At 37.0% G+C, this 13540-nt stretch overlaps 1 protein-coding gene across 1 annotated transcript in view; it reads left to right on the top strand.

The window, feature by feature from the left end:
- The first annotated feature begins 4248 nt into the window (after window positions 1–4248).
- slc35f3b (solute carrier family 35 member F3b) overlaps window positions 4249–13540 on the top strand; it is a 74865-nt gene continuing 65573 nt past the window's right edge. Inside the window, exons 1-2 of the mRNA XM_030156786.1 lie at window positions 4249–4429; window positions 5405–5619. Of these exons, the coding sequence (XP_030012646.1) occupies window positions 4332–4429; window positions 5405–5619 (313 nt within the window). The 5' untranslated portion in view covers window positions 4249–4331. The remainder of the gene's footprint in view (window positions 4430–5404; window positions 5620–13540) is intronic.

Here is a 13540-nt window from a genome sequence, read left to right as displayed (position 1 = left end):
TTGTTCATTTTAATGCCTGGTACAACTAAAGGTACATTTGTTTAGACAAATATAATGACAACAACAAAAAATAGCTCAAAAGAGTTTAATTTCAGAGCTGATATCTAGACATTTTCCATGTTTTCTTGATAATAACCAAAATCACTTCAGTTCTTACATCAATAGTTATTGCATTGTACTACCAAAAACAGTGCTTTTAGGCATTCCATGTTTTCTTTTCTGTCTCTTTTAGTCACATGATACACACAGGAGTTAGTGCTTGATTGCATAACCGTTGTTTTTGATGACTTTTGATGATCTAATAATTTTTTCCGTGACTGTACATAAGAATTATTATGCAGAGGTCTCTCAGAGTGCAAGTATAACAGATTAAAATATACAATCAAAATAGAAGTCAGAGGTATGAGCAGTATAAAGTATAATAAAAAAATATGACTTCTAAAAAATATCTAAAAATAAATACTATCCACAAATTACACTAAAGGATATTGTACATGAGAACATTGCACATTCCCTTTCCTTTTATGGCATTGGCGAACAGAGGTAGGTCGGACAAACTAACAGTATTTTTCTCCTGCCATCAGTTTTATTGTGGCAGGGAAGAAGTTATTGCAGAAAAATGTTCTGTGGGTGATGATGCTGTCTTCTCTGCTGTGTCTGAGGTTGTATGAAATGATCATACAAGTGCACATTTCCTCTTTGAAAAATCTTTAAATAACACCAAAGTTATAATTGATGTAGCTAGAGAAGAACTAGTGTAAGGTCAATAATTCATGTGTTCTGTGAGTTCAATAAAAGAACCTAATCTATAAATGCAGCCGTCACTGCAGCGGCTATTTATCTACAAACTAAATAAATAAAATAATGAACTCAAAATCGAAAATCACTGAGGCACTTAACAATTGAATTTTACACAGGGAAAAAAGCCAGTGTTCCAGGTAAACATGTCATTATGCAAACAAAGAGCCAGACAAAGAACCATGGTTTCTGGTGTCTTTCTGCCTCCGGTGAAAAATAAACAAAAAAAATCTGAATCCCTCCCAGAGGCTGCTCGTCTTATCACTGCCTACCAGTATATGTAAACTCACCTCTGTGCCCAGTGCCCTAAAAACAAAAACATCAACCAGTGCTCAAATGAAACTGTGATCATTATAGTATTATGCTAATTACACTAATTCAGTCTGAATTGAACTTATAAACACAATAAAGTAACAACAAATCTAAAGATAAATGTTATGTATTACATTTATGTAAATAATGTATGGGTAAAACAATGTTAACCCTATAACGCTGAACATATCATATTTGATACATGAGTTTTGAAGCCCTCTACATGATCAGTGATATTTTTTGTCTTGGAAAAACCTGATGTATTCAATTAGATACATGCAATACACAGATAATCCACCAGAGGGGAGGAATTCATTCACCAGAGGCCTTTCCAGTGACACTACAACATTGTCAGGAGGCAGAACTGTGCCAATTTTGAAAAGTAATTACCAATTTGTTGGACATGTTTGTTCTATTATGTTTTTGTTTGTTCAAAAATAATAATATTGAGACCCGATGTATCAAATATGATACAAAATTGAAAATCCCACATGGAAATTGATATTTGGAAAAAAAATCTTTTGTTTTTCAGAAAGACCAATAAAGCCTCCAGTTTGAAAAAACTGGAATTTTCCGTCAATGATTTAATGGTTCAGGCTTTACAGGGATAATGAACATTTATTAATGAAGCACGCTTTAGATTAGACTAGATACTTTTTTATTGGAACCATATGACAAGGACGACAGAGGAGAAACCTCATTTCTCAGTGCCAAATACCCTCTCTCTGCATAAAATCTTATTATTTTAAGGTAAGAAAAGCATAGGGTTTAACAAATATCATCCACTAGTTTTAGGACAATTTTTCTCACTGAATGACTGAAATACTTCATGGAATTCAGCATCATTAGTATAATTAAAGACACTTTCTTTGCTGTCACATGTCAGTAAAAAAGTCTGTTAGTGCTGGTTTTATAAAACAGAATTTTTTATTCAGTTGCATTTTTCGATATGCCTGATGGGTGATGACTTCAGTCTCCTCTGTCTTGTTTGTGTTGAGAAAAATCATTCATCCTCACTGTATCTAGTTTATGGTTCTTGGCCTTCAGCTTAAGACTCTCACTTCATTTCTGATCCATATTTAGAAAAGAGTGCACTGCCCTGTAGATCGGGGGCGGCAATTATATCACTATTAGTCGTCTGCTGGAAGGGAAGATGATGTACAGGACGACAGTAAATATGGCAGGACCCCATTTATGTGAGCTATTCACTATTTCTTCAGCTGTGTCCGTGGAAAGTTGTCCACATTATTTTGTTTCGACAAAGCAGGAGGGCATGGTGTGAGAATTGATCTGACTCTGGCTGAGCTGTGAAGTTGAGAGGTGCATTATGCAAGATGAACTTGATCCTCTCCTCCCCAAGACTGTCGATGAGAGGCGTTGACCCGCTTATTGATGCTTCTACTTTTTTGCTCGAGTAAGCACTGATCCCCACCCGCTGTGAGGATTTGTGAGGTGTGGCTGTTCATTGATCAATGCAAAACCTGTCCTCAAAACCAGTCGGTGCTCTTGTGCCGCTCTCTGCAGTCAGGAGCCCACAGAATGCAGACGCAATGCAGCGAGTGGACCTCACACCTGGGACCTATGGACAACATCATCAGCATGCAAGGTAGCCCCACACCTTAACTGCATGTACTTCTAATGCTGAAAAAAATGCATAATATAAAGTTTGTCAAATTAAACATATGTAGTTCATCTTTGGCTTCTTTGGCACCTTTTTTTTTTATCATGAATGTAGAAAACTCCTAAAGCACACCGTTATTCATGCATGTCTTCATCTTCTACATGCAGAAAATAAAGCTTCTTCATTTCCAGTTTTCCATTATAAACATATTCGCCCTTCACTGGACTCATGGCGGTGCTTGGATGTAATATCCCTGTGATTGTTTCTGAGTTTTGTGCAACTGAACAGAAACATTTCTGTTGTTTCATTTCTACCATCTACTTCTCCTTTCACTCACACACTTGAAAAACAGGGTCTGCTTTCACCTTAAAAATATAGCCGGCCACTTTCTGTGAGATACACAATAAATAACAGAGAAAAGCAGCCACAGGCGCTTGTGAATCACTGGGGAATCTATAGTAGTATTTGCTGAAAAGTTCAGCAACAGCACTAGTCTGGTTCTGAAAAACATCAGTGTGACATCCTGAATACAAAATGGAAAATCCATGCTTTTCTTTAACGTTTTTTTTTTTTTTTTTAATTACTGTTAAAATGAGTTTTGACAAGAAAATGATTGATGCAAAGGAGTTACCAAAATTTATCTTAACCCATAAAGATACAGTGGTACTTTTGCGTAGGTTCCCAAATTATTTTTTCCTCTATATTTAACCTTTCTTATGTGATTTATCATCATTTATTGTAACATTATCCTCTTTTTTTTTTTTTTTTTTTTTGAGGTTTTTCATTATAAATCATGTATTTTACTATATTTCATAAAAGCTTAGATTAAAGTTGAAGGTTATTATATCTAAAGCAGAGAAAACTGAAGAAAAAGTGATTTTTTCAGGAAATCACATCATTAACTGAATATAAACAAAGTGTGTCCATTCACTGTCATTGATCCAACTCTATGGGTTTTACTGGTGAATCAATGTTGTAGAAGATGACGGTGTTTCCATGTTAACTATGGAGCCTCTGAACATCCAAATGGGTCATATCTAATGACCATGAGAAGATGACAAACTGCATTTTACACCAATTAATTACATGTATTAACAGGATTAGTGGATCAACAGGTATTAAACAGTTTAGATCAGGAGATGTTTGGGTCTTTATGGGTTAAAGCACAAAGTGTGAATGTTGCAAAATATTCTGTAACAAAGAAAATTTTTTTTTTTTTTTTTGCATTAATTAGGATTTGGATCCCACTGGAGATCCTAAAGAAGAAAAAAAAATCTATTTCCCCAAATCAGATCAACATCTCTACTGGAAGTCACTGTTCTGATACTTGAGCTGTAAGCTTTAACAGCTGGTACATATTCTAAGTTCATTTTCACACATAATAATAACCATAAATCCGGTAGATGGCGCTGACGCAGTGCCTCCAGCAGCATCCATCCACAGCAGAGCTCATCCTGTTAAATGTAGAAACAGTCAGTACTGTAGTGACCAGGCATATGTTTGAGGGAGTGAGGAGGAGCAGGACGATGGTGCTTGTCTCTGTCAGCCTTGATGAGGATTTAGATTTACAGTAAGCTGCCTTGCTCAGTGGCCTGTGAGGATGTATGGTGATGGAGAGGCCACCATGTGGGACCGGGTTGGACGACCACACCGGGACTGCATGTGCTACCTTGGACCTCCTACTACTTTGATGCCGATGTAAGACATTTAAACTTTCACAAATGAATTACAGATGAACAACAGAAGCGGTTGTTGCGCACCTGTTGCGCACTTGAAACGCACAAGTGCCAACATATCCAAAGCTGTCTAGATGTTGATTTTAGTTCATTTTAAATCAAATTAAAAAAGGGATTGTAAAGATTGTGTGGAGTTGGCTTAGTTTGTGCAATTTTGCTAAATTAAATAAATAAATAAATAAATGCACCAAATGGAATTGCAACCCAGGAACATAACAGTCCATTTTTACGCACGGATTGTTCTGTGGTTCTGTAAATTATATTCTGCATTTACGTTGTTGTTGATGGTTTTTATAACACTTAAGAGCCTGTCAGGTTATTATTGTGCTACTTTTGTCAAATAAATCATAATTCCAGCTTTATTTGCGCCAAATCCATTGAAAAATTATGATTTATCTCACCTGCTTGGAGCTCCCACAGCCACGTTATTGATATTATTGTACTTGATGGGGGTAGTGTATTAGTGTGGGTATAGCCTGGGTACAGTTTTGTGTTCCACTGCCTGTTTACGAAGCCCAGAGCTGTCACAAATCTTTCATCTCCAGCGCTAAATCATTTATGATCGATTCATTAGTTACAGATTCCTATAAGCCTATATAATCGGAGTCGCCCAGTACATAGTATACAACAGTTGCAGGACCAGTCACTTTCATTTAATGTCTTTCACCCATGTTTGTTGTGCGGACGCAGGGCCAGTGAAGGATGATGATTTATGGATTGTACAAGAGAGGCGCTGCAGGGGCCCTGAACGCAGCACTCTGTGGAACATACAACACTGACTTTCCAGTTTTTAGTCAAGCAGATCTCTTAAGGTTTACAGGCACCCCCTTCTTTTCTTTTCTTTTCTTTTTTTTTTTTTGTTATTACCCCTTTTGCCAAGCGCTCCCCCTTTTTTTTTTGTCTTGTAACACCGCCACCCCTTGTTCTCTCTTCCCAGCGGGATGCGCAAGTCTCCCGACGTGAGCCCCAGAAGGCTTTCGGACATCAGCCCTCAGCTCAGACAGCTCAAATACCTGGTGGTGGACGAGGCCATCAAGGAGGACCTCAAATCCTCCCGTTCAGTCGAGGACATCAACAGCGCATCCATAGAGGAGCGAATATTACGCATCACAGGCTATTATGGATATCAGCCTTGGAATGCAAGCTACAAGAGTAAGTGTGACTTTTAAAGGAGATTTTTTAAATCTTCTGTGACTGTGGGATTGGCATTGAAAGTGTTGTGATTGTCTCTGAACTCAGGGTGAGGCTGTTATTGATTTTTACCACATCCACAGAGACTCCTGGATTTATATAGAGCCAAGTTAGTGGTTAAATAAAAAGTGTTGTTTACCATCACTGAGGTCAGGATAGAGGATGATGATGCTTTAACATCTGCACCTTCTTGTGGTTGATAATGTTAAAGGGTTGCAAAAAGAAGTAGAAGCTGAATAAGTATATCATAGAAAAGTAAACTGAATCATAAATCTGTTCCAATGTGTGGATTGTCAGTTTTAGATGGAATGTTGTTGTGAAATTATATCTACTTTAACCCTTTCATGCACAGTGGTCACTAGAGTGGACAGGTATTCTTTATTCTACAGCTGTTCTCTTGTATATTCATGGATTTTGTTGTTTTACTTGCATATCAACCAACACAGTGGATACTTCGCACCATCCCATAATACACTGCAATTCATACCATTACTGTAACATTCCTGATCTTGATAAACCTGATCTGCAGCAACATATTTGAGTGTAAATCAATTGGTAATTGTTATTAGATTGTAATTAACAGGTTTTTTTTTTTTTTTTTTGCATATTATTTGAGTGAGTAATAACTTCTATTATAGTATGTTAAAATGTGAGAAAACATCAGATTAGCAACATAAAAAAAAAAACATTTATTTCATAGTTTTCACACAGTATGACAGTAAATACATGTTTCTTTGCTTCAACAATTAAAGGCATGATGTCCAGCTGAGTGGACATTTTTGTAACTCCATGAAAAATAGGTGTTTTTTTCATACTAAAGAGGAATAAAAACACTCGGGGAAAAAAAATCTTGATTAAGGTTCTCATAATTCATGCATGAAAGGGTTAAGAATTCTTCTTGTTTAAGTGTTGATTTAGCAAAATGGGGCTTCTAGGCAAAGGGTAACATGATGTGCACCACTGCATTAACCCATAAGGACCCCAAATACATTCTTTCTGGTTAACCTTTCCTAAGTGATTTTTCCCAATTTATTATACTATTATCCTCTGAATTTTGCTTTTTTTTTTTGTTGTGAAATTCATCTATTTTCCTATACTTAATTCACTGATCATGTAGATGTTCATAAAAGCTCAGAGTAAATTTAAAAGTTATTATATCAGAACAGAGAAAACTGAAGAAAAAGTGACTTTTTCAGTAAAATCTATCATTAACTGAACATATAAGCAAATTTTCCATCCACTGTCATTTATCAAACTCCATGGGTTTTACTGGTGAATCAGTGTTGTAGAAGATGATAGTGTTTCCACGGTAACTACAGAGCCTCTGAACGTCCAAATGGGTCATATCTGATGACCATGAAAAGATGACAAACTGCATTTTCCACCAATTATTTACATGTATTGGTAGGATTAGTGGATGCACAGTTTAGATCAGTAGATGCTTTTGGTCGACAGTGGATGTTTGGATCTTTATGGGTTAAAGAAATGGATCATCTTTCTGCTACACTGACTGTTAAAGCAATGCACACATGCTTAACCCATAAAGACCCAAACATCCACCACTGAACAAAAACGCCTGCTGATCAAAAATGTTTAATACCTGTTGATCCACTAGTCCTATCAATACATGTAAATAATTGGTGTAAAATACAGTTTGTCATCTTTTCATGGTCATCAGATGTGACCCATTTGGACGTTCAGAGGCTCTGTAGTGAACATGGAAACACTGTCATCTTCTACAACATTGATTCACCAGTAAAACCTATGGAGTTGGATCAATGACATTAGATGGACGCGCTTGATTTATGCTCAGCTAATGATAGATTTAGCCAAAAAAGTCATGTTTTCTTCAGTTTTCACTGTTTTGATACAATAACCCTCAATTTTAATCAGAGCTTTGATGAACATCTACACGATCAGTAAATTAAAAATAGGAAAATACCAGATTTTCACGGAAAAAATGCAAAACACAGAGGTTAATATTATAATAAATGCAGATAAATCACTTAAGAAAGGTTAAATATAGAGAAAAATTCATTTGGGAACTGACTTAAAAGTAGCACTGGGTCTTTATGGGTTAAGATGAGTAAGAAAATGATGATTTATGCTTTGTTTGCTACTATAACCACAAATTTTCATCATTATTCTTGCAAAATCTAAATGCACGCTCTCCTTTAGCTCTGACATTGAGTTGCTGAAGCGTTGCTGCTGCAGACATAGTAGAGCTGATGTTTGCTTCAGTGGAGCTTGTTGAGTTTAGAGGCAGACAGTGGAAATGTCGCTCAGAGCAGTTGATTCTTTGAAGAAAACAAAGTTGTCAAAGCTGCTTTTATTTTCCTGTTTTGGGTTTTTTCATCTGCACCACTCTAATGTCTAAGATGTAACTACTGCTCATCCTGATCATGTAATCGATATCTTTTTTTGACTATCTTGCCATGGCAGTTGCAGAACAAACCCCAGCCCCAACACCTGTCAGTCATCTGTTTGCTTTTTATTACTGCTCTGATGTAAATTCATTTGAGCAGACTTTTGCTGAGCGACCTTCTAGTTGCAGTTGGCAAATTTAGTTTTATAGGAGAGACTGCAATATTAAACAGGTTCAAAGCTTTAATATTCATAGTCCTATATCCAACATGAATAAATTGGACAGCTGATGGTCACATCTGAATCACTCTTCTTTGCTTCTAGTGCTATAAACCAAGAAAAAATGAGTCAAATGTGGTACATTATTTCACTGAGATAGATTCAATATTCAAAATATTTTTAATTAGAGCACGATTGGGGGTAGTTTTTATTTTATTTTGATCAAAGTAAGCATTTAAGAATGTCCCATAAGGATAGCTGAGCCAGAAACTTCTATTTTGCTTCCAAAAAGCATAGTGATACACAGACAGATGATGAAATAGATGAAAAATCAGATGGGAGTGAACTCTTGAAGGATGAAAATCTTATGTTAGACATCACTCCCCATTGCAAACCTCAAAACACCAAATGAAAAGAATGTATCCCAAATAAAAATCATCTTCCATCCTTCCGGTATAGAGTTTAGAGACTTGGAATAAATGTCAAAACCTCCTGAAGCTGGTGGACCAATGTCATAAACTGCCAAAAATATGTTAATGCAGAGAAAAAAAGCACTTGGCTATAAAAGGCCACTCGCTGGTCACAAAGTGTGGTCTGTTACTTAAAATAGGACTTTATGGACAACAGCTACAGTATAAGAAAGTATTTCAATGCGAGTTTCACTGTTGCGTCACACATTTTCCTGTGTGCACGGCCATCAGGGGAAATGTCACAGCTCAATTGACGCTGCGTTTTGCCTTTCAGGAAATGTTGAGGTTTGTTAGATTGCTTCAGTTTCTACTAAAACTAGCCTAAAGCAAATTAAAATGTGACACACACACACACACACACACACACACACACACACATATATATATATATATATATATATATATATATATATATATATATATATATATATATACTGGAAGGGCTCAGAGTGTCTGTGTGTGTATGTGTGTGTCGGCACAATTCTGACAAATTCAGACGTTTTTACCTGGCCAATTTGGTACCTACAGTTGAGGAATAGTCCGGTCTCTACATAAAATATCTCACCAAGTTGATAGGACCAATATTTTTGGAGATTTTAGTCATTTTGGAATATAATTGCCTTACAATCATGGAAGCGCAGTGATGGGAAATGAAGGCGTAGTAGCACGGTTCACATACTAGTATATATATATATGTATATGTTCAATCTAGCCCACGTAGGGACAGAAGTCACACATTGCACACAATTGTATGCCATGTGTTTGTACAGAGACAAGCCCAGCTCCCTCCAACACATATGACCTGACTATGCAGGGCCCATCGGCAACAAGAAAGCAATAGTTGATGGCTGTGGAGTGGAGGGTTAATGCTAAAGGCAGCCAATTTCAAAAAGAGGTAGGAGGCTCTACTTCACAGAGGAGTGCAAAGAGATGCCTGTTTGTTTCATTTACTGCAAGCCTCTCTACATTGGCACACATGCTCTTTCACAGAGGAGTAGAGTGCAATGGAAAGTACTGTAGAGCTTACAGTATTAAGCCATGACTGAGCTTCAGGATGAAAGCTGACAACCTGATTCAGGTGCTGCAGAAGTCATCCAAGCAAGGATGCATGTGTCAAAGAGGCAAATATAAGTCTTGTCTGAAATTTGATACATATATTTTCTCTGACAGGTCTCTCTCTTCACAACAGAAATGCACCCCAAATGCCAATAATTGATTTTTTTTTTCTAAACCAAAATGAAACATGTATCATCACATATGCTCTGTCTGCAAGAAGTATTGGACTCTGCCTTGAATGTAATCACAGCTGAATGGATTGATGTGTGCATCAAAGAAAAGGTCATTGGATGCTGGAGAAAGGTTGGTAGCAAAATACATTGGGTTACAATCTAGATACATATATCATGAAAAAGACAACTTATTGCTCTTAATTTCCCCCCTTTTTCTTTCAGTGTAGGACATATCTCTAAGAATGTATTTGATATCAGGTACAGTTTGTCCATTCACATAAAATAACAGGGAGTGCTTCTGTCAAAGCTACAGAAAAACTGACAGATATGTTCATCCATCTTGGTAAAACTGCAAAAATTATCTTCAGAAAAACTAAAATTCAATGTAAGTTGTGGGATTAAACCAGAAATGAATGTCTTAACCTTGGCCCAAAGAAATGTGATAGCACCGCCGCAGGTTAACTTACAAGGGAACTCATATCATATGCAAGAAAACAGCTGTGTACTCAGTCAAAATGCAGGAGTATTCTCCATTCTGTCTTTGGCTGAGAAAGCCTCAGGACATAAAACAGAAAAAAACATTTAAATGCCTTAAAATAAAAGGTAAGCTAGCAATGAAATCAAGTGATGATGCAAAAACTATAAGATTCATAGAGTGTTGGAATTCTTCCTGTACAGCATGTGTTTGAACCATCATATCATAAATAAAAAAAAAAAAATCAGTGTTTGATTATGTTATGCTAAGATATTCTTTTTTAGGAGTATTTTTTTTAATCCACTGACAATTTTAGACTGAGAGGCTTGTTAAACATCTGAACCTAACAGAAAGAATATTATAGAACTACTGTTTTCAAAGATTAGGTTTTTCCTTTGTCTGTGAAATTGTCCCTTTAGGTTTTGACAAGTTCCACTGAGAAGTGAAACATTTGTCAGACAAACAGACTTTGTTCTTTTCCTAATTTACGCGTACTATCTTTCACAAATGTAGCGTCCCCTCTGGTGCAAATTTAGAGCTTCACGAGGCATGAAATGAGGTTGGATTCTATTTTGAGCTCAGGGTTTGGGCATGGCTAGACACACAGTGGAGCAGGTTGGATGGAGCCTATGTACGCATATACGCATTCACTGCTTGCAGAAACAGGACAGCTGGAGGGGACGGGCAAGGTATGGGCAACTGCGACTGACAAGGAGAATGGCTCCTTTTACTCAGCTGGAGGTGCAGAGAAGACAGGCATAGTTATGTAAATACAAGGTCTTGCTTGCTCAGCGCTCCACAGTTACATCCATTTTGCTTGGTTGCAAAGTTCTCAAAGTCAGAGGAATAGTTTCTTAGTAGAGTTTCTACTCTGTACTAGTGTTCAACAGCCTATAAGACAAAGTGCATTATTGTAGATGAGCATATAGCCATTTTTTCTCACAAGGAGGAAGTGTCATTATTGCTTTCTCTCTGCTGAATCAATCTTTGTGAACAAGCTGGTGCATGTTGGAAATATTGTCAATATTTCCAAGAGCAGTTCTATAAGCCTCAGATCATATTTCATACACTCACTTAAAAATCTAGGTATCTAGGTTATGGTGTTCGACAGTGTATGTGTCTAAGTTTTTACATGTAAATGAACAGAGACAGACACGTTAATGGTCATGGAAAATAATCAGATGTAGTGCTGATGTTTTTAGGATAATCAATATTAGATTATCAGTTATTACCTCCGCCAAGGAGGTTATGTTTTTGCCGACGTTGGTTTGTCTGTCTGTTTGTCTATCTGTCTGTCTGTCTGTGTGCAAGATAACTCAAAAAGTTATTTACAGATTTGGATGAAAATATCAGGAAATGCTGATACCGGTGCAAGTAACCAATGAATACATTTTGGTGGTGATCAAGGGGGGGGGGGCACACTGATCTGCCTTGGCGGAGGTCTGTGCACTCCAAGTGCTTTTCTAGTTTTTACTTATTTTATTTGGCCAGGAAATGTATTTGTACACCAATATAATAGTAATGGTTTACAAAGAGGTGACATTTTGCATTTCCTATTGAAAAACATGGCATGGCCACTGTGCTGCAAAATGCTGCGGGCCTCTGTAATTATGTGAAAAGGAATGCACAGTTTTTGGTCAAATAACTTCAGATTCTTGGGAAATCCTCCAAATCCCACCACCGCAGCACTAAAGCCCTCAGAAAGACGGGGAAACCCTGTTTATTACAGCACAGAAACATGATATTACCAGAAAATGTTTCTTCACTAAAAACTGTGTGTGTGTGTGTGTGTGTGTGTGTGTGGGGGGGGGGTGTCACTGATCTGCCTTGGCGGAGGTCTGCGCTCTCCGAGTGCTTTTCTAGTTATCGCTTTTTTTTCCTCCAATTTTAAAACACTTTGTTGTTGCTGTAGCTGTTCGTAAAGACCACCTCTGATTGGTTAGATATAAATAATCGCCTGTTAACAGCAAAATGAGAAAAGAACATTTTCACTCTGTCATTATTGCAGCTCATCATAATTTATTCATTTTTACAGTCAGCTCAAAGGCATTTGAAGGTTTGTGTGGGTGTAATTAGAAAAAAATCATTTTTACATTGAAAATATTAGCTCAAAATGTTGGTTAGCGGTCGCCTGGATTTATTATAATCTGAGAAAAACTGTCAATTCCTACTATCTAGCACTAGGCTGCACAATTGATTGAATCTCTATCAGTATCAATCTATCAGCCTGTGCAATATTTTGTATATATTTGCAAAAGTCTGCTAAATAAATATCCATATTTAGGAGCATTTATGTTAATCTAATGGCAGAGATGGAAAAAACATAAGCACAATCTCTGCAACTGTTTCCCACAATAATCACGATATGAATTTTTCACCATATCATGCATACAACACATTTTTTTGTGGTGAAGCCACATTTCATCCATTTGTTCTGTGTGAGATACAGAATTATCACAGAGTGCATTAGACTGGAAGAGAAACCACTCCAACCTTGATCAACTTCCTCCGCATCTGTAGGGGGTTTTGAAGCCAAGTGACCGCACGCACAGAACAGCCATCGCTTCATAGACACTGAGGTTCAGTCAAGGAGTAACATCATCTACAACAGCAGACGGTGTCACTGTTACATTCACGTTTGTATACACATATACACATTTATTTGCAGAAAGACTCAGATAAAAAGGATAAATAAATGGATATAACAACAGTACGGGACTTAGGTAAACGATATACCCTGGTCTTCTCTGCTGTTCTTCCTTTAGGCATACATTTTTAAAACACTGCTGCATGTTTTAGTTATATGCATAACATACAACACACTAAAAAAGTAATTTACCCAGGAGACCTGAATATAGTGATACATTTAATATTTTATGTGTATAGTTATATGACAGAGAACCATTTATTTATGAGTTTTGGGTACAAATCCTTAGGAGATTTGTGTCACCACCTGACATGTTGCTTGACAGGATTGTCATTTCCACATTCGGATATTTATGTATCAGCAACTACTGAGTCATGGTTCCATCATCAAAGGAGTTGAGGCTTTGTATTAAGAGTAGAGGAGCTTCTGAGCGCCAAACAGCTTTCATTTTATGTCAACCAGTAGGGCAAAAAAAAGT

This window comes from Sphaeramia orbicularis, chromosome 15 (genome assembly GCF_902148855.1).
Source record: "Sphaeramia orbicularis chromosome 15, fSphaOr1.1, whole genome shotgun sequence".
Lineage (NCBI taxonomy): Eukaryota > Metazoa > Chordata > Actinopteri > Kurtiformes > Apogonidae > Sphaeramia > Sphaeramia orbicularis.
The sequence above is the reverse complement of the archived record's forward strand: the minus strand, read 5'-3'. Positions and strand labels throughout refer to the sequence as shown.